Below are 26,316 nucleotides of genomic sequence, written 5' to 3'. Positions count from 1 at the left end.
ATAAAAATAAACAATGAAGTTTGACTTCCCCTTTAAAAAAAAATGGACAGAGAGTCTTGACGGAGTAACACAAATTTTTGAGGATACACATGAAATATATGCACATTGCATTTCATCAAATACAAAAAAAAAACAAAAAATGAAGGCAACAGTTCTTGGCTGATTTATCTGTGCTGCATCACTATATTAAGGGCATGACGATTAATACATACATAATGAAAAGCAATATACAAAATTTCAGAGATAAATACATTATTTATAGTTGATATGTTACAAAATTTCCCTCAGTGAGCGCAAGTGTGTATTTGAACAGAAATATGACAATGAAATACTATACTTCTACATTCTCAATGGGATTTAATTTTTATTTTTTTTATTATTATTTTTTTTGATGTTTTTGCTGATCTAAAAGAACATGAAAAAGACAGATGTATAAATATTTAGCACAAGTTTGGCAATATCACAATAGTCTACAATTTTTAAACACATATAAAACACATAAGGGGAGTTAGAGCTAGAAGGAGAGACTGCTCCTCATCAACAAGAAACAGACTTCACAGTAGCCTAGGAATGCATTAATATACAGTGCTAGCAAAAAAGTTGAAAAACATGGCAAAACACACTTGCTTAAAAGGAAGCTCTAGACATGGAAGTACATCATATTCATCAACAGAGCAGTGTTTTGTACATGTCTGTGCTTGTTGAATCAAAGAGGACTCTTTTTTTTTTTTTTTTTACTTTTGAGGATGAGTTCTAGCTACAATAAATTACAAAAATTTAATTTAAAATGCAGGAATGAAACTCAATACACCTTTTCCCACCTAGCCCCGCCCATTTTACTTCTATGAGTTGTACTTTAATGCTCAATTTTCTACATTATATATCTCATATATTTTCCAGTTGAAATTCAAACGGTCTTGGCCCCTGTGTAATTTTTGTCACACATAAAAATACAAAAAGTCACATTGTAAAGACACACAACTGTTGTGAATCTATTAAGAGAGAGTTGAAACAGAAAAAACTTCTGAAGTTAGTTGGCAAATGTACTGTACATCAGTGTTTCTACTTTACAACCATATGGTGAGTCCACGGAGTCCCTTCCAGTTTTAAATGTGTGATTGATTGGATATATCCAAGACCAAAGCGCAACCCGACAAGGTATACAAAATAAACCCTTCATCATCCTCTGTTCTCTTCCAGGGTGGTAAAATTGGGGCAAAAAAAATATAAAATCCTGCAGAAAAAATATTGTTCCTCGTGAAATCCTTTCTCTGCAGGTTTTCGCGAAAGTCATTTAAAAGAAAGTCTTTTCTTTTCTTTTTTTCTTCTTCTTTACGTTTAAAACAGAACAAGCGGTTGACTATACATTACATCAGCATTTTTGCCGTGTGCTGATGGGGTGTCCTATGAAGTGGTAGTGTGTAGACTGGTGTCTGAGGTGAAAGTGCATTTACATTGGAGGGACAACCAGGCCGGACATGGCTGGAATAAACAGAGACAGGAAGAAGATTAGTCAAGCCTGCTAAAACAAGAATGGATATAAATTAGAAAATTTGTGAAAATCTGTGTGTGTGTGTGTGCGTGTGTGTATGTGTGTGTGCGTGTGCGTGTTTGTCCAGCCATCTGACGCTGCGCGAGTGTGTGTGCCTTCACGAGCCTGTTTGCGCATGTGCCTGTGCGTGTTTGCCGTGTCCACCAGCCCGCTGTTGCGCATCCTCCTAACAAGGAGAGTCTGAAAACCTCCCTCCTGCTCTGACATTTCAGCCCCCAGCATGCCAGTCTTGCTATGTGTGATATTTCTCCTGGCGTTGGAGTAATGGCAAACAGTGGCCCAGACTCCCGGGAGACACGGCCGTGGTGACGGCGGAGCAACAACACGGTGACTTCCCACAATGCCGCAGCACTAGACACTCCTCAGACTCCCCTCAGATTCCTGCTGTATTGCTCTTTTCCCTCTTCCCGTCTCTTTATCTTCCGCCTCTCCATCGTCGTGCGGTGCATTAGTCCCGCCTTTCCCCCGTTAGCTAAGTCTCGCCTCTGTGTCATTATCGTAGCGAGATTAGACAAGATCAAATGTAGCTTCCCTTATTTTATCAAGACCATCTGCTTAGGATATCATTAGCAACTGTACCTCACCCTGCCAGTATATATATTCAGTATTTCCACACGTTTTAACAATTAGGCGACTAGTGAAGTGCTGTGATGATATATCATTATACTGCTCTGAGTATATTTGTAGAGTCATGGTTGAAATGCTTTTAAGTTTGCCAGCACAGATGATGGCAAGGCATTGCTCATTAATTTCTGCACAACATGTATTAATAAGTATGAACGTGTAGCAAGATGAACTTTAATTTCCCACTTCATTAAGCCCAATGTTATTAATCTTGGGGCACACACTACGGCTAAGCTTGTTTTCAAGGCAATCATGTTGGTCGTGACGCGTGCACTAAACACAATAAACATGATTACGAGGACAATGCTTTGGAGGTGTATTCCTGTATTCCTGCAACATCCTGGGGGGGGGGGGGGGGTGTCATTAGTAAAGAAGGGCAACGAGGACGCATGTTTGTGTGTAGGTTTGCGCGGACGTGACGCGGCAATCCTGCGCTGCGCTCATGGGATGTGTGTGTGTGTGCGTGTGTGTGCGTGAGTGTGAGTGTTTGAGTATGAACTGAAAGGTGTAAATTGGCCTGTCAAAATGCATATATTTGTAATGATTAATCCCTCACCAAACCGGACAGAGGCCTGAGCAGCGGTATCTGACCAGTAGTCCGTGGGGAAGGGATGAGGGGGTGAGGGGGGCTCACCTTGCAGTCCGTTGCCGTTGGCGCTGGTGCAGGAGGGGGGTGGGGATGCCTGGGGTCGGACCACAGGGGCGAAGGCGCTCTTTTGTTTAACTGCGGAGACGATAGGGGGCAGAAGAAGGGAGGTAGGAAAAGGAGAGAGTGAGAACGTGCTGTGAGTAGTGGCGGAGAGGGACAGGGCAGTTAAGGTAAGGTGAGGATAGTATTACTGCCAGGGTGGGGGGGGGGGGTACTCACAGGCCCCTACCATCAACGTCTTGTCCGGTTGAACAAATATAGGTGGCACATGGTGAAATGCACATAAAAACGAGTGTTCCTTCTACTCTGCTGCGTGTTCTCTGAAGCGCTGGGGCTAAAACAGCTTCCGTGAATGAACAGTAATATATTATCACCATCAATAACGTTATAACCCTGTCAGAAGTGATTCATGGTGAAGTGAAAGCGAACGTGGGAGCTGGAATGGAATCAGCAGCAGCTTAGTGCTACTACGCCGCGCGACGGTGGCAAGCTACTCACTTCCATATGGGGAGTTGGCAGAGGAGCCGTTGAGGAATCCAGGGGAGCTTGGCACTCCCAGGTTCATACCGGCATTGCCGTAGCCATTCATGCTGTTGCTGACGGCGTTGTAGCTCGACTGCTGCGGGGTGCTGCTGGAGATGTAGCCCCGAGGGGACACGCTGCTGGTGTTCCGGCTGTAGCCCACTGAGTAACGAACACAGGTAAATTTGTTCTTTTTTTTTGGTGCACTATTTAAATGGAAAATGTTGATTGATTACCGCAATTAAACATTTTTATATCGGCACATCGGCGCAAGTTTAATAATAGAAAATTAGCTCTTAATTGGAACTTCTTGCATTATAGCTGCCCATGGGGGATAAATTGAAATGTTTAATCATTTAAATGTGTAGAAAAATAAGTGAAAACTTAAAACTATTCATTACTTTTTTTAGTGCAAAATCGCCTGGAATCCCCTCAAGGACCCCAAGGCGGGCGGGGGGGGGGTCCCTGGACCCCACTTCTGTAAACCACTGACTTATTGGAGCCATATTCTAAATCACGTACGGTACCTTGGTCATTCCCTTGTGACTCAGACACATTGACGGCGAGCTGGCTGCTGAAGGAGTTGACTCCCATCATGCCGTGGGAGGCTGTGTTAGCGAGAGAGGGGATCTGGTTGTGGTTGCGGGGAACGCTGTACAGGGCCTCTGCGATGTCGGCTGCCCTCTTCAGAATGATCTCCTGAGAAAGTGCAGAGAAGGCAGAGGTGTTGTTGTTCCTGTAGCTGCGCTTTGCTTTGATGCATCGTTCTCGGCTATACGGTGAACGCACGCGGCCCCGCGTTGTTCCAGATATAGTGGTGAAAATACCCTTTGGTGATCCTATCAGTAAATGTTCAATGGTTTCTGATTTAACGGCGGGTTTCCGGCGCGCCGCAACAGCAGCTTTGCTCGAATACGAACCTGATTGTTGTGGGGCATTCCGTACAGGGCTTCAACGAGATCGGCTGCCCTCTTCAGCAACACCTCCTGATGAGAGAAAACGGGGAGTTAGGAAATGTTAAGGCCCACGGAGGTTGTGGATGAGACCTCGGCGGCACAGTAACACACAAAATCCAAACCGACATCACATCAGGGTTGTGGAGAGCCTCAGAAATGTAATCAACCACTAAATAAAGCACTCGGTTTAAGAGGAACCACTGCTGCATTCATACGCCGCCACCACCGTGCTCCTTCCAGCCATGCAGAGCAGTGAATAATGTTCCCTATCTTAATTAAACTGGCATGGTCCTTTAAAAACAACACCTCACCCCTGATTCTGGGCTTCACGTGTGCTCTGGAGTTCAGTGCCGAGTCGCCTCTCCTCAGAACAATAAAGTGAATTAGCTCTGGGTTAATCTAGTTCTGTTGTAATGACATTAAGGAATTTTTCAATTAACCTCTTTGACTGGCTCTTGCGAAGGACTTCACAAATGACTTCCCATCCAGGAAGAGCTGGGTGCTTGTGCCTCGGGGACACGGATGCTCAGGATGTGGTCTTATCCATGTCTGCATGCTTGCCCCCGCTTGACAATGCGGATTAGCTGTGTTGCTTTGGTTCTTAACACTGAAAATGAGTTGGCCACGGGTCCCTTTCCCCCCATCCCCCCATTCTGTTTCAGGCTTTCAGCAAGGTGGGGTTTGGCCCGTTTGTGTGTCTTTATCTGCTCTTTGAATTCAGCCACTTACAATTAAATCCCTCTCAAGCAACCAGACTGCTCTCTTTGTTTTCTATAATACAGAAGGCAATATGCTCTATGAAAGCCCTCTTCTCCTTTTAGAGTGCATTTAATCTGACAAAGGCAAGTTGCAGACATGGCTGATGCGCGCGCGTGTGTGTGTGTGTGTGTTTCATTTTTGTTTTGTAAATGCTTGCTTGTTGTCACCTGCTGTAGAGCAGAGATTTGTCGACTGTGCTGTTAGAACCCTGGTTAAAAGCAATGCAAATCTGTCACCAGAAACATCTCAGATGGCGCTTGTTTTCTTCCCACATTTGCTGTGTTTTCTTTTGCGGGCCTCGGTAATTTGTCTGAAGTGTTCCATCACTTGGCAATGGCAGTGTGGGATTAAGACGGCAGCTGCCGTAAATGAATGTAAACACAGCCTTCACGCCTTCAAACAGCGGCCTCCAAGACTTGGCCTGCATTTCCAAAGCGCAATGTATGTCGTGCGTACGGAGTGTGTGTGTGCGGGGGGGGCCCTTTCATCCTGAGGAGCATATCTACCACAGTTCTTGATTTATCAAGATGAATCACTGTAGAAGCCACTTCCAGCATATGCCATGCACTCTTATAGAAACATATCGCTTAATCCAGCCCAAGTTACCGGATGGTTGGCTCTTAAAATGGACATTTACCTCTGAAATTGGTGTGTATGCTCAACGTTGCATGCATCTAGTTTGCATACAAATAAAGAATTATGGTTGTCGTGCGGCAGGTAGACTAAATGAGAGGACCAGCTGTCTTGATGTGTTCTCATCAGGCGCAGCAGATTTCTCTCTCTCTTGCTGAGTGAGATAAAGTGGCTTTCTTTCTTTTTGTCTGCAGTTAATAATTACCAATAATCTATTCTATCATATTTCAAGATCTCCTACATGGCTCGCAATTTTAAACAACAATTAAAGCAATTAAGACTGTCGCGATCACAGGCAATGTTTCATTCTCTGTAAGGCGTCCGCTCCCTCCTTGTCCATATGGTGCTTTGCAGCAGTGACATAAGGACAGCTTGGAGAAAGGAGGAGAGAAAGCGATATTGCCTCTCATCCTTAATCTGTCGTTTACTGCGTGGTGTCTTAACTAACCAAGCTGACTCGCAAGGCTATGCTTAAGTGGCAACCTAGTCATATCTGAGGATGATGAGAAGTGCTGCACCCAATCAAGGAAGAAGTTTGTTTTCTTCTGACAAGGTGCTTTCATGCGCGTCAGCTCACGCTGTGAATGCGATTAACACGGAATAGCGTTCCGAGGGCATTTCCATGTAAATCTCAATACTACTCCAGCATAAGTATAATTGGCTTTCTTGTCATGGAGACATATCAGAACACGCCATGTTAAATTGAAACAATTAAAGGCCTCGAATGATTTTTGTTGTTCTGTGACAAATGCGTGACAGATGCATGCTATTGTTTGCCTTAGTTTGCATAAAGATCCTGTGTTCAACAACTGTTCAAATGGGCCTGTTCAGATGACAGATCGCCGTAGATTAAGAAGCCGTTTTCTGTTAAGGCAGAGGGGAAAAAATGAGAGGGAGCCGTAACAAATGATGTGTTGTTGTAAAAAAAAAAAATCTAACAATAAGGAGATGTGGTCTAAATCAGTCTGTGTGCCATCCTTCAAGCAGTAGATTAACATGGATGTTGTATTTATATTATCACAGTTAATAAAAGAGGGCCTAGGTTATGTAGCTCGGAGTGCTAATGCCATTATAAAACTGTAAGGCAATTACTCTGTTAGCTCTAGCCTGAGGTAATGAATGCATTTAGAAGCGCAGGGCCATTAGATGACGGTACTTCAAAGAGCACAGGAAGAGAGATTCATTTAAATACATGGGTAATTGCTTGACATGAACACATTTGTAATATTTTCCTCCTTGTGGATTACACAAAGAATTGGAAAAGAATGGGCTTATGCTCATTTTGGGAGGAAAGAAAAGAATCCAAAGCAATCAGCTTAATAATAAAACAATATTGAGTTTCCACTTTTAATTTCATAATGAATCTAATTTGTTACAGAAGGGAGAAATTGAGTGTGATATAATGTGATATCCAGTCTATTTGTCCATTACTGCCAGAGGGCACAAAATGGTATTATAAATTGTCTTTTTTATATTATGAATAGAAAATTGTTTTATAACAAGATCTTAAAAAGGAGGGTGAATTCCAAAGTCTCTCTTCACTTAACGCGATGCCCGCAAACCAATCTCCTTTCTCATCACTTGACTGCTCACACTTATTACTTTCATATTCACCCTGGACTTTGCATTGAATTTTTATATCTCCACTCCTCCCACAGGGTCAGACTGTCATCTGCGATGTTGTCTTAGAATTACGAGGTAAACTTCAATCAGAGGCAGCTTCCCCCCCTTTTTTTCTCTATGTAGCAACAATATTAGCGTGCATCCCATACTATCCATGAGCACTCCCATATTGGCTTTCTGTCTCCTTACAATTACCACGTGTCTTACTGGTCCCAGGGAGAAGGCTGGTGGAAATCAATATAGCGCAGTAATATTATCAACTGGAGGGTGAAGTCATGGGGGGGGGGGTATAGAGGCGGTGAGTGGGCTTGGTGTCGATTTGCCTTTCTGCTAATGCACACTGTGCGTCCTCCAGCTTTATCTTCTTTTTATAGAGTCTCCCTGCCTCACCTGCACCCTGTAATAGCTGTTCTCTATATGCTGTTTCTGTTCTCATTCCAACCGTACAGGCCGGGCCTCGCTCTGCCGTGGGCTCTTTTATTGGGAATGTGCTTTTGACCCCAAAAGCTGACCCTCAGATGGCAAGCTTAACAATGACGAATCACTTGGCGGGATCATTTACATGCCCCCTGAACCCCATATTTGGGTCCATTAGAGAGCAAATCAAATATTTATGTTGTTTATTGGAAGTGCAGGGTTTCATCTCACTCTGTGATTGTTTCATGCAAAGGCTGGGAGACCTTGCTATATTAGAATTACGCGCAAGCCAGGAAACTAATCTTGGGTTCGGTGTCACAACCTGTCTCGCATGTTTTTTTTATTTATTTAATTGTATTCAAGGAAAGACGGTTTCTCCGTAATAAAGCTTTGTATAACACTGTTGGTCTCTTTTGTTCAAAAGATGTGGGCTTCAAAGTGACACTGTGGCTTTCTAAAATTGGGAGAGAGAAAGAAAAGCGCGGCTAGATTGACCAGTGAAGCCTGCAGAGATACAAACAGCCACGTGGATATTAAAGGTAACTGGACTTTACCTTTTGGTCCACATTTACAGTTGAAATTAGAGCAACATTTCATGTCTGGGTGTTGCTTCCTGTCTCCAGAGGGACCGACTCTAATTGAAACACTTCATATACTGAACCAGGGACTTGCTGTGATGTTCCATTTCTCCACATCGCCTTGTTCAAACATCTATAGCGCCCGCGCAGGCTGATCTTTATTAAATTGTCCGTTGGACGTTAATGATATTGCTGTGTTGCATGCTGGGATTTAATAGATAAGCTCTTTAAAGGTTTTACAGTATTATTAAAACGCCGAGGTGGCCGCCGCTTTACTACATGTCAAGGGGTTGTGAATGTACTAATCAGTCATATTATTACACTTGAGATATCTGGAACTTCAGTCACCAAAATTGTTAGAGGGCAGGGGCACTAATTAAGGGAGGGGCACCCAGAGTTCATCAACAGGAAATGGAAAGAGTATATTAATCAAAAGGAATTGAAAGCATCAAAGAGTTTCATCACAAGAGGGGAATAGAAAAGAAACTTTCTTCTCTGTCAGCACGGTAGCCCATTCATGTGCCACATGCATGTGTGTGTGTGGAAACTGACTTTCAGCTCCTTCACTCCGGGTTCAAAAGAAAACAATAAGAAAGCCAAAACGCAATAACACGCGGTCTTTGTCTATTAGCTGCAGTAAAACGAGAGGCTTTACGGCACAGGGTTCTGTAAACAAAAGATTAAACCAAATCGAGCTGCAGAAAATGAAAGGAAAACATGAGTGGGGTAATGAGGGCGCAGACGTCGTTTCTGACCAGATTACCATCGCCACAGACTACTGGAGAGGAAAACGTCTGATTGAGGTCTTTTACCACACAGAGAGTTTACGCCTCTCTCACCGCACACAAGGCCGATGCCGTTACCACATTGGTGAGTGGGTGAGCCACGGATGTGAAGCAAAATAGTCACGGTTTGGGGTACAAGCGCTCAGCGTTGATCGCAATTATTATTATTTATTTTTTTAATCATTACGATCCATCAAACTCTGTCTCGTGGCGTCATGCTGACCTTTGGTAACCTCTCAGGGTCGCCGGGGTGTCTGGGGATGACCTTCTGCAGCCTCTGGAAGCCATAGTCGATGGTCGGCTCATTCAGGGCTGAAAGAGAAGGAGAAAAGAAATTTACAGGATAACAGTAATGTCAAAAAGCCCACGCAGGGGCTTCGCTGACACTTGTGTCACCAAATGTTATTCCATTAACAGCGCTGATGAACTATATCAGTCATCAGACCCCCCCCTTTTTTTTTTTTTTATCTGCTCCAGAATATTAACTACAGCAAACTACATAGCAGGGGTCTTTTAATCTAACAGAGCTTTAATAATCTGTGAAAGGCTGTCCGCGCATTGATCGAGTGTAAGTTGCCGTCATTTCACCCTTCTGCACCAACGGGTACTGCAACACTGGGTCCCGTGAAATACGGCGGCAGATCCCGAGGAGCCATTAATCTCTCCCACCCTCAAATAGTAATCTGGGGCATGAGGCATATTGGGCGATGAATCAGAGGCACAAAGTAAATGAATCATAACCCAGACTTTGGTGAGAGCAGGGCGTTTTATGTCTGACAGTCCTAATGGGTAATTGAAGGCTTCCTTACAGCTCCGCCTGATTCTAAACAATCATGTGTACACTCATAGGCGGGACAAGGAGAGGGAGGGCAGAGGAGAGGAGGAGGAGGGGAGGAAAGGAAGTGAGCGGCGTGAAGGGGGAAGGAACAACTTAATAGAGAACATCGCTTCTCAATGTAGATATCATTTTCAGGAGAGTAACTCGGCCGAGCGAGGCGCTTCATAAATCAATGGCTTTCTATGGAGACTAATAAGAGCTGCCTGCCTCTATTCATTGTTCAGTCTGTAATTTGGCCCATCACTCATTACGCAGCATGTAATTTCAGCGTTAACACCGCACAGTTCGCTGAACCTGCTGAACATGCCGAACACCAGCAAGTGCGAAAGCAAGCGCGACAGCAAGCGCACACACTCGGACACACGCGAGCAGAGGCCGCCGAAGCGCACGTCAGGAACTCGCAGCGGGAAAACCAACATCGGTGCTTCACCTGCCGACTCGCACATGCATGCACACGCAGAATATATCACTTCTCCCAAAACCAGGAAAAGAGAAACTGGCACAAACTTGAACGTGATTAAATGGTGCAATTATGCGGCCAGGCATGGACAACGCAGGCGCTAATCGATAGCGAGGATCTAGCTCGTAAGCGCAGTGGTATTCAACCCTGCTGACCAGAGCTACCCAAATAAAACCCCACGCCACAATAACACACACTGCTGGAAATCTGATTTGACGTGTCATTATGCATCCTGAAATGACAAAGGTCCGCTTCGGAAACGTGGGGAATGCCGTCTTCTCCTTAATAAAGGATTGATCTGCCGTATTGATCGTACATGACAAGGCTGTAGCGAGGAATTTGCCCCCTTTCTTTTGTTATTTCCACCCCCCTTTCACATCTATGCACTCTGGCAGCCCTGAACACGGTGTGCACAACCAACGTGCATATATGCATAAGCATATAGTGTGTTTGTGTGTGTGTGTGAGTGCACGTGCCCGAGCGGAGAGAGTGTACGTGCACGGCAGCCCTGCCAGACCCCGCTGCTCAGTGTGATGTAAATTGTGTATGTGTAAAAAGCACTCCATAATCAGGCCATCCATCATCAGAGGCTGTCAGTGGGCTCTCTCAGGGTGATACATCACGCTCTCCTGTCCTCTGCCTCAGCTGGGGCCTACACAACCCGCCAGGCATGCTGGGAACACAGCCGGAAAGACGTACAGTACAGGACAAGACCTAGGTTGGGAGAGGTGCACTATTTGATGTGCCTTTCCGATGATAATGACGCCCTACTAAGAATTACGATGAGTGTATTTCGGAGGGAAGGGTATCCCGTACCCTTAATAAAACATTTTATTAGAACATGTACAGTCATAAATCCTTACATGTGAGGAATTTAAATATGTCACATGGAACAAAAAAAAAAAGTAAACTCGTCTCGGTGTCGGATTAACACATGGCTCAATCTGCTTCAGTTGGACTCCGAGCGCTGGGCATGATCTCCACATGTCGACAAGTCACCGTCTCATCTATCACGGAGATGATCTTTGTAACAACCCCAGCGTAATGAAATTGGTGACACAGACCGCCATCTGCTATTGATTTCATGCAAATGCTTTTGACAGCTGATGGAGACTTGCATTAGCGCTAAACGGTGCTGTCAGTTGATGAGTTGACAGTTTTGTAGTCGTAGCATGTACACGAGTGCAGATAGACACAGACAATGTCAATAATCCTGTAAGAGCCACTGATGATATATACTGAGCACTTTTATTGAATCCGCAGAAGAAATGTGTTACGTGTGTGTTCGTTGCATTGCTCTGCACATTTTTCCTCCCGAGCAAAGATTTTCTTTCATCGGCTGTGCTTTTACAAGAATCATTGGGATTACGCTTCTTACATTTTCTTACACCACACACATTGACAGGACCCCCCCGCCCCCCACCTCTTTTACTTCCACCTCTTCACCCCATGGCTTTTCTAATCCGCGGTGCATCATTATGTTCCAGCGTCACACTCCATTGTAATCTTTACCCTTTTCTTGGGATGCAAGTGGCTCCATGATGCCCTTGCATGACTCCCTGCATGCCAAAATTAGTTTGGTCCTCCTGATTCTTCCAACACATGTGGGGGGAGGGGGGGGAAAGGATCTGGAGGGACTATGCCCCCCCCTTAAAGATTCTCAGTCACTGCAAGGAAACATGAAACCCTCCACACACATCCCATAAATCCTTCTCTGGCTGGGGAGTCTAGCCGAGGGGAGGAGGGACTGTGGAAGGTGGTGGTGGGGGGGGGGGGGGACTGAGGGGAGGCTGGCACGTTCCAGTCACGCCCGCTTCCCGACTCGCAGCCAATCAATACCACTTTCCTGTTTTAGAGGCGGGTAATTATGAGGTGGAGAGATTGTGTGACCTCTCACCCCTGCTGCATTACTCGGCTGATATTAAGATAAATTGCCTGATTTTGGGTAAACATATGCTGCAATTCAAACTGTCAGCACTGGTTTGCTCAGGGATAATTTGTATTGATCTCATGGCTTCTTCCCCATTTTGCTTACTGACCTCATGGATAATTAGAGAAAAAGAGACACGGGGAGGTAAGGCAGGGCTTGAATTTGAATACTTTGCAGGAGATGAAGAGCACATGGGAAGAACATTATGGACCAATGGAACATTTTCTCTTATGTTCTATTCACATTTAGACAAGACAGGCATGTTATGTTCAATTAATTATCATTAATTTAATGTGATTTAAGAGACGGAATTGGTCATAGATTTGTTTCCGTAAATTAACTTGATAAATTATTACAATTTAAGAAACATAATACAATAAAACATGAGAGCGTTTTGGAATATGAAGAAATGGAATGCGTGACTGCAGCTGTGACCGTATCCTTTTCATTTTTAAATATCACACATGCGCACAGACATTCGTGGCGGGGCTTCAGTGGAATTCCGCCGCCTGGAATGCGTGCGTCCCGATCTTGTTTTGATCTGACGGCCTAATCTGACTGTCCTTTCACGCTGCAAGCACATTTTCTCTGAGAACTCCTTAAGCCGCCCCTCGGCTAGCCGCTCCGCTTAAAATGTAGAGTGGGTGGCATGTACATGGCATCAAAGTGTGGTCCGCTGCTCCTTCTCCATGTTCTCTAGAAATGGGACACGAGTAGCCGCTCTACAGGAACAGTGTAACATGGCCGACGTTGGCAGCCAGAAGTGCTTACATGGCAACACACCACTGTGTGCCCTCAGTCTATATGGAAGTGGATGGAGCACATGTATTGACTTACAGTATTGTGGTATAAAACATAGGGAAATGTTTGAGTAGAGCAGTAAATTTAGGGGAAATTGTTCCTTGTTAAGTCTGTGAGCCTGAATGGAGGCTTGCACAGAGCACTGGCATTCCTGCCAGCCATTACAGCTTATTACGATAACTCTATCTTTCCAGGAGATAAAAACCTAGCCTTGTTGCCATTTGCCAGCTATTACTTTCGCTAATTATACTTAACTGCTTCGAGCTTATCTCCACTCCTCCTACACCATTGAGCAGTTATTTTTTTCTTTCCCCTTAACACAAATTAGAGGTGGAGTGGGAGTTGGAAAGGGGTAGACAGATAAACAGCACAGGCAGAAGTTCATTCAAGTGTTATTGCATTTGTGGCTTGTCAAACAGTCTCACCGAAGCCTTCTAGGCACCTGCAGTCTGTTAAATGGATGTCGTTCAGAACAGCATCAAGCACGCATAATGACCTCATCTGGGTGATATTTAGCAGAGTCTACCGGAGACACGGGGAGAGTGAATATATTTTGTGTTACTGTAAAGGAGTTGAAACTGAATCCCGTGCATTCAGAGGAGGTGAGGTATTCAGAGGTCATGTTCCAGTGTCGAGAAAATAGAAAACATGCATGAAGATGTAGAGATCACCCTCAACAAATCAAATCAAGCCAAATTGCAATCGCCACAGCAAATCCACACAAAGCAAACCTCATCTGTTTTAACACTGACCATATCATCTCCATCCACTGCAGCCAGTTATCACTGAGTGATTCCATCTCCAGCAGTCTCAAGATGAACAGGAAATTAAAATTTCAAAGATCTGCAGTTAAGATAAATCAATAGAGACAGATCAATGTTCATTGAAATTTCATGAACTTTGAGCCAATACAGATGGAAAAAAAAAGAGACCCATACAGTTACAGTCTCCGGCAGATATTGCTCCTCCAACAGATAAAATGTAATTAACACTGTTAAAAGGGAGAAATGTTACAGATTGCACACCCATAATTTCAAGCTCCCTCCATATCAGCCGTATTATTGGAAATGGCCAAAGACACCTGTTCAATCCTCTTAGATGACATCTAAAGCATGTGTGCCACTTCTCTGAGGACGCCGGCGGACGTTCACACATTGCCGGCCAACAGAAATCAAATGGGTCCCCTTCACAGCTGATTGCGAGCACAAATTAATATTGTAAAATGAAGATCAATACGTGGACGGGGCACAGATCGATGACGGCTAAATTACGGCCGCGTTTTCCCCCTCATTCAAGATGAGTTGTGTTTTCCTCTCACAGTCAATACCGCGCTGCCTCCCTCATTCATTTCTCAATAAACTTGCCGATGAATTTCAATCAAAATGCACCAGTGGAGGGAGGAGTAGGTGGGGGTGTTCTCTTAAAGCCCGTTGGGTGTGGATCACACTGAAAATGGGGCAAGAAGAGGAGGTAGAGAAAGGAGAAAGGAGGAGGAGGGAAAGATCCTCGTCTATCAAGGGCCCCCTCACTGCCTCCTCCGTCTATCTTTCCTGTGGCAGAGGACTGATGCTGAGACGCAGGGAGGCCAATCCATCTTGAGAGCCATTACAAAACAGACCTCTAACGATACTGTGGGACAAAAAGTGGGTCCAATTAAAATTAAATCAATGAATACCATCCTTACTGCGAGAAAAAACACACACCCATACTTTCATTTTTCTTTTGAAGGATACTCACAATACATTTCAAAGAGATGTAAGGGGGGGGGCGGATACATGCTCAACTGCAAGTACTTATTTCAATCAATTTCCTGGAGCTGGATTTCACAGGTCACTTGCTGATAACATGCTGTGGAATAATGCCACAGTGCGCTTCTCAAAGCCTACCTGACAAGTTGCCTGACAGTGGGGGAGTGCGAGCATGTGTCACGTCAGCCCTCTAATTGGACCTTCCTCCGTGGAACCTTGTCGCGCTCCACACAGGCTCACAAGGCCTTCAAACTGGGCCCATCTAACTTGGCAACCGGTGTCTGCTCCAGTCCTGTGGAGCTGGTGCTAAATACCAGTGTCGTAATGAGACAGGCAGGTATGGGGATATGGCTAAGGGGATAACATGCTTTGACACATGCTAAAATTGTTGTGCTAACTGGTTACAAACCACTTGACTGGAGCAATGACATTTCTAATATTCCTATTTCACCTTCACGTGCAGTTCATAGTGCAGGGTAGCAAATAGATTGCAAATTCTGCACGGATCTGGAATGCTGTGTGTTCTTATGTGAAGGATTTGGCATTTCCCCTTCTAGGAGCTGCTATGTTTACATACCACATTGAATGGCTTTGATTACAGCATATCTTTGCTGTTGGCCACACCCCATCGCTGACCAGCGACCATTGGAGTACCCAACCCAACCCTGCAGGACAGGAAATGTAAAGGAAGCTCTCCATCTGATCAGCTTCTGAGTCTGAGGACTTCAAAGTGACTGCAGGGTGGAGAGGAGTGTTAGCACAGCCGAGCCAAGAGCCGGGCAGCAAAGGGCCCTATCTGATGCGTTCTGATAAAGACGTCTGAGTTTGTTTATCTCTCTTTTTTCTTCTTTAAAGGAAGGGCCAAGACTTGACAAAATTGTGTTCCTCTTCATGGACTTCACCAGGAAGTGAGTTTAATTTTGGCTTGCTCTTTGATTTGAGACAAAACGCTGCTAGTTTTGTTGGGATTGGCATCCGTTTTAGCTTTGATTGAGCATAGCATTTTGAAATCAGGCAATAAGAGGGGCACTGAGGGTTAGACGTTTTGGAGACAAGGTCAGAGAGACCAGACTTCGGTGGTTTGGACATGTCCTGAGGAGAGACAGGGACTATATCGGTAGAAGGATGCTGAGGATGGAACTGCCAGGGAACAGGGCTAGAGGTCGACCCAGGAGAAGATACGTGGACGTAGTGAGGGAGGACATGAGAGTGGCTGGTGTTTGGGAGAACGATGCAAAGGACAGGGTGAAGTGGAGAAGGTTGATTTGCTGTGGTGAGCCATCACGGGAAAAGCCGAAAATACAGTAGCAGCAGTAGTAGTATAATTTTTAGCATTCATTAAGCATCAAATTGTAGCAGAAGCTTGACTAAAAGGAAAGCTCATTCTGCACCATGGACATCCTTTTCTATGCCTTACCAAGCTGACATTTCTTGATCTCCTCCAGTATTGAGTGAAGCACACACATGACCCCTTTGTCCTTATGTTGATGAATGACTGCCTCCTACCCATTTTGTCAGATTTTGGTGCAGTGGAGTCGATGGCGTCACCTTGACGAAGAAACTTTGTGATCCATCAGCCCTCAAGGCTGTCTGGCCTCGACTAAGTCCTGGCAAGAGCAGCTCACTGTGTGGGGCATCTCCTCAAACCAAAATCCTTCACCCGGTGTGCTGTGATCTTGTGAGGTCAAGCGAATGGCTCTTATTACTGCTGCTTTAAAGTGAGGGCGGGGGGGGTGGGTGGGGGGGACACTTGACTTGTACTAATAGCTGAGAAGCCATGCCGGTCACCAAAGGGCTGAAGACGAAGCACCCTGTCAATGCCCAGCTTGGGAAATTAGCAAATAATGTTCCCTTCCCCCTGACAAATGTATGACAGCTCGCCTTCGCCAATCATTCTCCCCTAACGTTATGATGCATGTCCTGGATCCCCACCGGAGGATACAGGCGAAGTTTACTGACCCTCAATTTACCCATGACAAATGGGGTCCTGGTAAATGTGCGTTTTCTGGGGCGCAGAAGGGGTTCATTTTAAGCAATCCTGGTTATGTGGATGTCACTGATTAGGATAAATAGTGGCTGAGTGTGTTAGGACTGCTTGCAGAACCATATTACCAAGGGCCTGCATCTCTGCCCCCGGAGGGGAGCGCTCATGGAAACTTGGCTAAGACAGAAAACCAAAAGCTCCGATGCAATTAGGAGCTTAAATTGGATAAATTGTGCAGTCAAAGTTCTTTTTTATTTATGATGCACTCTTTCGTACAGCGTTGTAACTATACAGTAAAAAGGTTAAGATGGTGCAAATGGGGCTGAAAATTGAGGCTTTTCATTTGTGAAAGCTCTGATCAAGCCAGAATGTTCTGTTTGCAGCGCTTAATAAGTGGAAAGTGGAATAAAGCATTGACCTAAGGTACAGCCAGGACTTTCTCCTTTTGATTTTCTGCAACCTTGCTGACAGCTGGACAATGGATAACCAATACATGGATTAGACAGAGAACAGGCTAGCCAGCTCTGAGGGACAGCATTTTGCTAGAAGGCAAACGTAACCAGCATGTCATTCCTTTAAAAATGTGCCAATTAAAGTACAAATGCATGCTCCTCGAAGCAGTCTATAAAATACAACCCACTTAAGTTTTATATTCTACATCTGCTGCTCTCATTTGTGTTTAAACATGCAATATTCAATGGCAGCAGTATTATTTGACATACACTACGGGGTGCTCTCTTTCTCTCTGAGAACGGATTGTGAGTTTTGGAGCCATTCCAGGGTTTTAACCCGAGTGACGACGTGTCCCTCTGCTGTTCCAATTGGCCGCAGTCTCTTCTGTGTTGACTTTTGGTAATTTGTGGTAATTTCTTAAATTGAGCAAGTTAAATCTCCACAATTAGGGTGGCAGTGCAAGAAGAGTCAACATGAAGGGGAAAAAGAATGTCCAGGAAGGAACTCCTTTTCAAGCTGTTGCTCTCGAGCCATGTGCTTTGATAAAAGCAGACCTCGGAGACGTTGCTCGCCAACATGAAACCGGAACATTTTGTGAACATTTAGGCCGCCGCTTCGCTACATGCTCTTTTCAGCCCATGTCATTTGCTATTGTTAACTCCAGGTCATTTCAAACCCACTTGCTTGCGTAGTGCCATTTATTTTCAAGGAGCTGTAACACATAAAAGAAAATCTATGGTTTTGAAATGAGCTGTTCCGCTCTTAAATGCATGACCCGCTCCCTTCCGCTCACCGTGTCAGCCCATTCACTTTTTAATGTCGGAGAGAAGTAGCTAACATCCTTTCACCTGGCAATTACTGTACATATGGAGCCTGTGATATCTCATTCCAGTGCTACGCATTCTGCTCTCTTCAACCGGTTCATTCTTGCAAATTCGCTCTCGCTCAAGCCTCGACACTTTGCACAATCAGGCGAGGCCACACGGGGAATAGCGGAGCAGAGGAGCTGAACCTGTCTATTGGTGACTTTCTCTTTTAATTCAGCACGCTAATCAATTGTACCCCCTGTTCCCTCCAGGGGTAATTGTATCTTTATACTAACTGGAAGTGAGTAGGAACCCAGGGAAGACAGAGAAGAAGAATGGAGGGGGGGGGTCAGCAAAGATAGAGAGAAGGGGACACGTTTCCCCAGTAAAACCTGATGGTAATCATCCCAATCCGCTTAGCCTCTGTGACTAATGGGGTCTGTTCTTAAGGGACCTGGCACTTTCACTAGGGTGCTATAGAAGCCATTACTGTCTCAACGTATACACCTTCTCCGGGCGGTGCAGTAACACGTGTACACACACATGCACTCACGCAGCCACACTACACTCCTGTTTCATTATCGCGCTGCCTTGTTTGGCCTCTGCTCCGCTCCTGCTAGGCAGGTTAAACGCAGGAGAGCTGGACCAGACTGCACGGTTGGAAGAGAAGGGGACGGATGGCTGGGGGGGTGGTGGTTTTGGGAGCGAGAGGGGGGGTGGGCTTGATGAGAAACAGCTGTCCCAGGATGGAGAGGTCTGGGTGGGGGGGTGGGAGGTGGAGGGGGTAAGGGGGCAATCCCCACTTTGCAATTCTGCTGTGCTCAAGGCCAGGGCGGTGCTGGAGGGCTTGGGTGCAGCCGGGGGGGGGGGGGGGGGGGGGTGCTTTGACGCGCCCGTGGTTTGGTCTTCCCATCAGAGTTAGAACAGACAGCGGCTTCCAGGTCAGACAGGCTTTGACCCCCACAACCTCTGTCTCCTCAGCAATGATGACAGATAAGACCACCACTTCCTTCTGTTAGCCACGATAATCAGATCCGCGACTATGGTGACACACGCCCTCTCGCGCTCACACCCCACACAATGAGAATAACTTCAGACGCACTCGGGCACTTAACCTGGATAGTGATGTTTCTAATCTGATTCATAGAATAATGAAACCACATTTCTGCGCACGAAAAATCAACAGATGAGCAGAAAGCATTGTCTGTCACACAACGGGGCAGATGGCGAGAACTGAGAGAATAACTTATCCTGACAGCTTGAGTTGAACAGAGCGTGGCAGTGCCCTTGCATGATGGCAGGTCAGAGGGGTGGGGGGGGGGGGGGATCAAGTTGCGCTTGTAGGTGCCTCTCCGCAAAAATAATCTTTTTGCTAGCAGTGCAGTTCTCACACATTTTACCATTCAGCAAGCAGAGCCCTGGTTAGTTCATTATTAGTGCTTGGACTTGGGCTGCGGGCTCCATCCAGATAGCGAGGAGAGGAAGGGAAAGAGGGGAGAATTGAACACAAGGTTTGACTCACCAGTATAGACAAATCTCCCAGGGGCACCTTTGCAGAACTGCTTGGACTTATAGGACAGCGTGACTTCCACAACGCCAGGGATGTGCCGAGGTGGCGTCTGGACACGGATGGCGTGTGGAGTTATGAGCTGGATTACAGAGGAAAAGAAAAGAAACAATAAGGCCTCTACAGCGACAAACGAGAGCGTCTGTTCAGCTCACGCTACTGACCGCAAACAGAAGACATTTCTCAACGTAAAGTTAGGTGAATTTCAAACACTGGATTTCGGTCAAATGGATAACAGAGATCATACCTCACTCCACACAAGCATGGTGCCAAACACGACTTGAAGACCGTCGAAGAAGTTGTCTCCTATGATGATGACGGTGGCACCTCCCGTGGTCCATCCCTCACTCGGGCTGATAGCCTTGATGCATGGGGTGGCTGCTTATCCAAGACAAAGAGGAGAGCAAATTCAGCACCCAAAGCCTCAACAGTCAGGCCCACGCCACTTTCCACAAAGACACATTGCTTCATCACCTCTACGCTCAGCCCTCCATGTCTCTCACAAAGACATATCATGGAAATTGCCCCCAGATAAAAAAAATAAAAATAAAAAAAGGAAAATGATGGATTTGTCCTTTAAGGCATGCGAATCAAAACCATTTATCAGCGCAGTGGAGAGGTGTAGTTAAGCAGACCCTTCAAATGGTCCACTTCACAAAGGCTAAACGCCGGGCTCGCCAGGAAAATGATTTGATGGAGCAAATTATGTGTCAGGGCAAATGTAGCTATCAGAATTGATTAAGCATGCAACCCCGCATGTACAGTAAAATTTCAAAGTTGAACACATCTCAAATGAGTCAAGACTACCGGCTGTTAAAGTGGAAATGACAGGCTAAAGCTTTGCTGCTTCATGTTATTTCATTACCTTTGTTCTGCATATGTGCTACAGTGCAGGCGCACCGAATATAGTTTCAGGTTTCATAATGTGAAATGCTCTCATGAATTATTCAGGGTGAGTTTCTTTTTCCCTTTCTTTTTTGTGATCGATTCAATCCATTTCATATTGTTTATTACAATGCTTTTCATCTGGCTATGACTTCTCCTGTGCAGCCCAGCCATTCATCAACAGTCTGGGCTTGTTATTATAATCTAATTTGAGTGATCTGGTGCCTCACATTCACTGTCATTTGATGCATTACCTTAATATGGCGTTCAACACAACACCGTGTTTACAACAGAAATAGCACGACAGCTTCCCATAAAATAGCAATATCAAATTTAATCTATTTCCATCAATATCTTTGAATGCACTATGAATTGTGCGTGTTTTTCCCCACTCCTCAAAATTTGACCAACTATTTCACCAAGTTCCTTTTCTTTATTTACAAGCTCAGTTCGAAGCCTCTATTATCCCTCCCATCTAGTAAGTAAATCACAGCCAGCCATTGTTGTATGGATCACCTCAGACAAGACATCTCCCTTTGTTTGCCTTGCTGTTGGGTCTGTTCAGGTCATGTTTGCTCTCTTCCCCTGCCCATAAAGTGTGCACACACACACATTGGTACTACAGGGAATCTGACTTTAACAGGCGCTGTTGACTTCATGCTAATCACCTTGTACAGATTTTCATTTGTGAGGCCTGGAGGAGTGACATTTGCTTTCCTTAATTGCGAAGTGAAGCGTCTGAAAGAGGACCAAACCTCTATGGGCATGCTGGGCCCCCTCTAAGGGCCTGACCTTCATCAGTGCGGACGATTACAGCAAATAATTCACCCTTCAAAATTACTGTAAACAAATTGACTTTGGGGATTGTGCGGGGGGGGCGGGGGGATTGTAGCTGCAGGAAGGAGGAGGAGGCAAGAAGAGGGCCTGATGGTGACGCTGACTGTTGGGGTGCAGCTGCAGTCTGAAACCTACAACAGGCGCGCACACAATCATGCACAAATGCACACAAACACAGGCACACCACCTCAGAAATCCCAGTGCCCCCACCCACACACAGAAGGAGCCACGGAGAGGGAAGGACTGAGGCCCTAAGCCGTCCACCCTTCTGCCTAAGAATTTGCATATATCTCAATGCGCAGACAGAGAGGGGAGCATGTGCTGAATGGGGACCGTGGAAAAGTGGATTACACAGTCAGCGCCGGCGATCTGATGACAAACACGCACAATGCCCCCCCGAAGCAGATGATAGGCATCATGAGGAGTGGACGGATGAGAATGCAAAGAGCAAGTGTTGCGTGTTGCATCACTAGGAATTTGCAAACTTTGGTTTACAGGAAAGGAAAATCAGTTTGATTAAATGCGTATGTCACTTTAATGTGTGTGTACACGTGTGTGTGTGTGTGTGTACACGTGTGTGTGTGTACACGTGTGTGTGTGTGTCTGCATGCAATTAAATTTATTTCAAGATCCACTTTGCTCTGAAGTGACCAACGCCGGCGATCTGTGATCTGTCCTAATGTTTCTCCTCTCTGGCGTAGGTTGCCTGTAGCGGACGTCAAACTGATCTAGGATCTGAGGAGAGGAGGTCCAGCTCTTGTATTTTAAAACTCAAACAGGTCTGATGTGGCCTCACGAAGCTGTCCTTTGTTCTGCCTGCTGAAATGTGTTGTAATTGTGCTATGGGATGTCCAGATGGTCGGTTGATAGTGCAGCTGATGGGATTATACCTTTTACCTCTCCCTGGGCCATCTGTTCTCTTTGACTCTCCCTCCCTCTCTCTCCCTCTCCCTCTCCCTCGTGCCTCTCTGTCAGCTCTCGACCTCGCTCGCTCACACGCTCTCCTCTTTCTCCTGTCCTCCTCTGCTTTTCCTCCCTTTCTTCCTCCCTTTCTTCCTCTTACGCCCAGCAGTCTGGATTCACTTGTCTTTATTGCATAAACCCTAACAGCATTACAGCCACTTGGCATGCAAATGAGGCAGGAGCTGCAGGCTCTATGCTGAGTCTCCTATATCGTCTGGGGCTCTATAATAGTGAAACTGAGCTAAGGAACGTGTGTGTGTGTGTGTGAGAGAGAGAGAGAGACAGTCTGCATGTGCGTCGGCGTTGTGCTGTTTGTGTGTGTGTGTGTGTGTGTGGGGGGGGGGGGGGGGGGGTGATAGTGAGTGTGAAAGACTGCTATTTGTGAGCATGTTTATGCACCTTTGAGCCTGAATCTATACATGTTTGAGTGACAGACCGCCACAAAGCACATTCATGTCTGAATGCATAATATGTTTGTTGTGTGACACGCCAGTGAACAAAAATGTCACATGGCGAGATTTAGTCTGTCATCCACGGGCTATTCCATTTCTGCACCAATAGGGGGCAGCACCCCTTGATCAATGCAAGGCAAGCAGTGTAGGCAGTGTCGAGGAAGGACACCGCTCTTTTTTAACCTCACAGCCAACCGCATATCTGAGGCGTCCTGCTCAGTGAACTCACAAAGAAGAATGTGTTGCTAATTTAAAGCACGCTGTCTGTCTGTCTGTCTGCCGGTTGCCACAGTGATATGGAGGACATGGCTGGAGTTACACTTTAAGATGTCTTCTTTCCTCATGTGTCACATCTCTGTTTGTTAGAGGTGACTCAAAACAGAAGTAGGTGATCATTGTCTGATGCGTGTTAAATTAGTTTCTTTTAGAGTCTGGGAGGGGAAGAGAAAAAAAACTTGCGAGCCCCCCCACACATCTGAGCACGGGCTAGCGCATTACTTATCAGACAAAAGACATGTTCAACTGGGCGGTTGACAATGGTGTCTTTTCGTTCTTTACGGGGCATCACTCTGCTGCTTTGAAGAGTGTGGTGAGGAGAGGAAGGAAAGGATGGGTTGGGATAACCTGTAAAGAACACAAGCGCACACACACACACACGCGCGCAAACAACACATGGAGTCCCATGGGAGAGGGGGGAGACATGGAGGCGAGGGCTCAACCTCTTTAATTGCTCCCCTCATTAAGAAACCGGTTGCTAGGCGATCCACACCTATCGTGTCATAAACGGGAAACACACAAACAGAACGTCAGCGAACATAATGACTTTGGTGCTCCGGGCAGGACTTTAATTATTTGATTTTGTTCTCCAGTAGAGGAGTCATTAATAAAGACAAAAACAAATAGATTAGCTTTTTCCCCCCCACTCGGCGGAGAGAGCATTGAGATATATTAATTGTCGAGATTTTCTTTTTTTTTTATTAGATGTTGTTGTATTAAACATTACATTTGCTTTTGGTGATAGAACCATTAATGCCCATTAATGTGTGGAGAAGCTTGCTTTAGTTAGTGGTGTATATAAACTGTTTGCCCAGCCATAATTGGCTCTTGAAATCTGAAGATAAGCAATTTGCACAATTGGCCTGAGTCAGTTCCCTTCTTTTCTTTCCTAATGTCTCAGCTGTGTGCGCTCCCATCTGCACGCGGAGGCCACGAGGGTCATAAGGTTATGTTTAGTGCATTTTACTTTTTGGATTTCCCATGGTTTGGTGGTCCTTCTTTTCTCTCTTTTTGGCTGAGCAGGCAATCAGTCTATCATATGGAATCAGTTGGAAGAAAAACAGTAAGTTCTGTTTTTCTCATAGCACCCCCCCCCCCCCCCCCCCCCACACACACACACACTGTCAATCCACCCTCCCCTCTTTCTCCTTCCTCCCCCTGTTTCAGCTCTCTCTCACAGCTAAATCTGCAGAACCCAATGACAGGAAATTGAGCTCACAGCCAAATTCTTAAGCAATTTGATCATGTTTCACATAAGCTTTTAGGACAAATGTAGGTGCGTTAGGAGACGGGAAATAGTATAACATTAAACTTGTGACTTCGTCCGAGTATTACTTTTGTCACTGATTATAATCAAAATGATAAAAAAAATAATAATTGGAACATAATATTTCCAGTCAAGGCTCAAGGTATGAAGGAGGCAAAAAAGCAACTTAAAAGGTAAAAAAAGTAAAAGTGATGGAAAAGCAAAAGATTCTAGTGAACTAGAAGCATCTAGGTGTGTGATTTAAAAAACAAAATTAAAATAGGAGGATGCCTGAAAGAAACTATGCGGGAAAAGGAGCGTAGCAAATTATAAGATGTAAAAAATGTGCCTACCATGCTCCAGATAAGGAGGCGTACCTTCTGAAGGGTCGAGTCTGCGAGCCCTTCGTCCATGCTTGGAATTGTTGTGTACGAACATGTTGTCAGAAACAGCCAGGACATGTCCGTCCACATTGACGGTCGTCGATACGACAACCTGCAACAGGGGCGAAGAGGAAACATGCAATTTAAATACAAGGAAGTGAAATACATTTTATAGACATTCTCAATAACGCTTTTACTTACAAGGGATGAATAATAGTTTTTTTTTTTATTATGTTGTGTCTGTTTTTTGATTAATAACTATGGTCAAGCCTCTTAAATGCTGTCTTTGGATATACCTTAGAGTCCAGCATATCCTGTTTCTGAGAGGTTTTTTTTATTTAATTTAAACCTATTTCCATTTTTAAACACTAAAATACAAATTTCCCATCATAACCAAAGCTCAGAATTATTGATCCGCTCTATTTGAGGATGGAGAGCCTCCCTTTAAAATATCACCGCTGTCATTAGCAAGTGAACCGTGCTCCATCCAATCACTCAACAAACATTTTACCGGGATCAGATTGCAAGCCACACTCCATATTTCATCATGCTTATTTTTGTTGTTGTTTTTTTGGATACCACATCCAAACAGCGAGCCACATGTGAATGGCTAAAGTGTTTTTGAGCCGGAAACAGAGAGCCCCTCTCAGGTTTGCTTCGCCGGTGAGTGACCTCGGTGTAGCAGTGGAATTTAGGGGGGCGCTTTTTCTGGGTTGGTTTGGGAAAGGTGGGGGTGTGAGGGGAGGAGGGGAGAGGAGGGGAAGTGAAAGAGCTCCATTCTTGTGAGCAGGTTCAGAGCTGGGCCAACCTGAGGATGATGGATTGGGCCCTCTCTGGCCTCCAGCTGGTTTTTGGGGGTAATAAGTAGAGTGGAAGGCATGCAGAATACACAACCAGAGAAAACACCTATAGCAGAGCATCTGGGAAAACTATTTGGGGAAAAAAATGGCTTAGTAACTGCTGGACTCTGGACAAGGGATTATTGTCAAATAAAAAAGTCCAATATATTGTTTCCTTAAACTTAATGTACACGTTTCAGTTCCCCCTAAAAAAAAAAGTGATGTTACAACTTTCTTCGTCCTTGCGTTCCTTCTGGCACACAGGAGTGAGAGGTGAAAGCCCTTGGCTGTCATGCATCAGTCCACATTCACCCTCAGGGAAGATTTGAGTAGGCAGGGGAGGTCTGATGGTGACATCAGGAGGGGACACCCTGTCTTGTCTGTTTCATGTCTGGGCTTCCTCCTGGAGGATTCTGGCTTGTGTGTCTATCACAGACCAGCACTGTCACTGACAACCCCCCCCCCCCCCCCTGCAGTTTTTTGCTATCCTGATAGGACAAATCACACTAAAGTCGTGCTTTCTCACCTTGACCTAAAGGGCCTGCTTGTGGTGAAAATGTCTGGGTAGGATGAATGGATGGTCGGATAAATAGATCGAGGAGAAGGGGGGGGGGGGGGGGGGGTAAATAATTTCAAGGCTCAACGACCTGTGGGTTAAAGAAGCGGTAAAAGTGCTCAACAGTCATGTCCTTTTAGTGTAAATCGCATTTTTGATGTGAGCACACAATAAAGATGGTTTTCAGATGGTTG

The 26,316-nt window shown here is 45.3% G+C and overlaps 1 protein-coding gene across 1 annotated transcript in view; it reads right to left on the bottom strand.

Annotated features, from left to right (window-relative positions):
• Positions 1-1,450: 1,450 nt before the first annotated feature.
• LOC137914558 (transcription factor COE3) overlaps positions 1,451-26,316 on the bottom strand; it is a 64,616-nt gene continuing 39,750 nt past the window's right edge. Inside the window, exons 8-16 of the mRNA XM_068758098.1 lie at positions 24,698-24,839; positions 19,933-20,063; positions 19,641-19,767; positions 9,322-9,410; positions 4,268-4,333; positions 3,875-4,046; positions 3,324-3,509; positions 2,811-2,900; positions 1,451-1,482 (exon numbers count right to left, since the gene is read on the bottom strand). Coding sequence (XP_068614199.1) covers positions 1,451-1,482; positions 2,811-2,900; positions 3,324-3,509; positions 3,875-4,046; positions 4,268-4,333; positions 9,322-9,410; positions 19,641-19,767; positions 19,933-20,063; positions 24,698-24,839 — 1,035 coding nt within the window. The remainder of the gene's footprint in view (positions 1,483-2,810; positions 2,901-3,323; positions 3,510-3,874; positions 4,047-4,267; positions 4,334-9,321; positions 9,411-19,640; positions 19,768-19,932; positions 20,064-24,697; positions 24,840-26,316) is intronic.

The sequence above is a fragment of the Brachionichthys hirsutus genome, unplaced genomic scaffold (genome assembly GCF_040956055.1).
Source record: "Brachionichthys hirsutus isolate HB-005 unplaced genomic scaffold, CSIRO-AGI_Bhir_v1 contig_800, whole genome shotgun sequence".
Classification (NCBI taxonomy): domain Eukaryota; kingdom Metazoa; phylum Chordata; class Actinopteri; order Lophiiformes; family Brachionichthyidae; genus Brachionichthys; species Brachionichthys hirsutus.
Note: the sequence above shows the minus strand (reverse complement) of the source record. Positions and strands in the feature narration are given on the sequence as shown.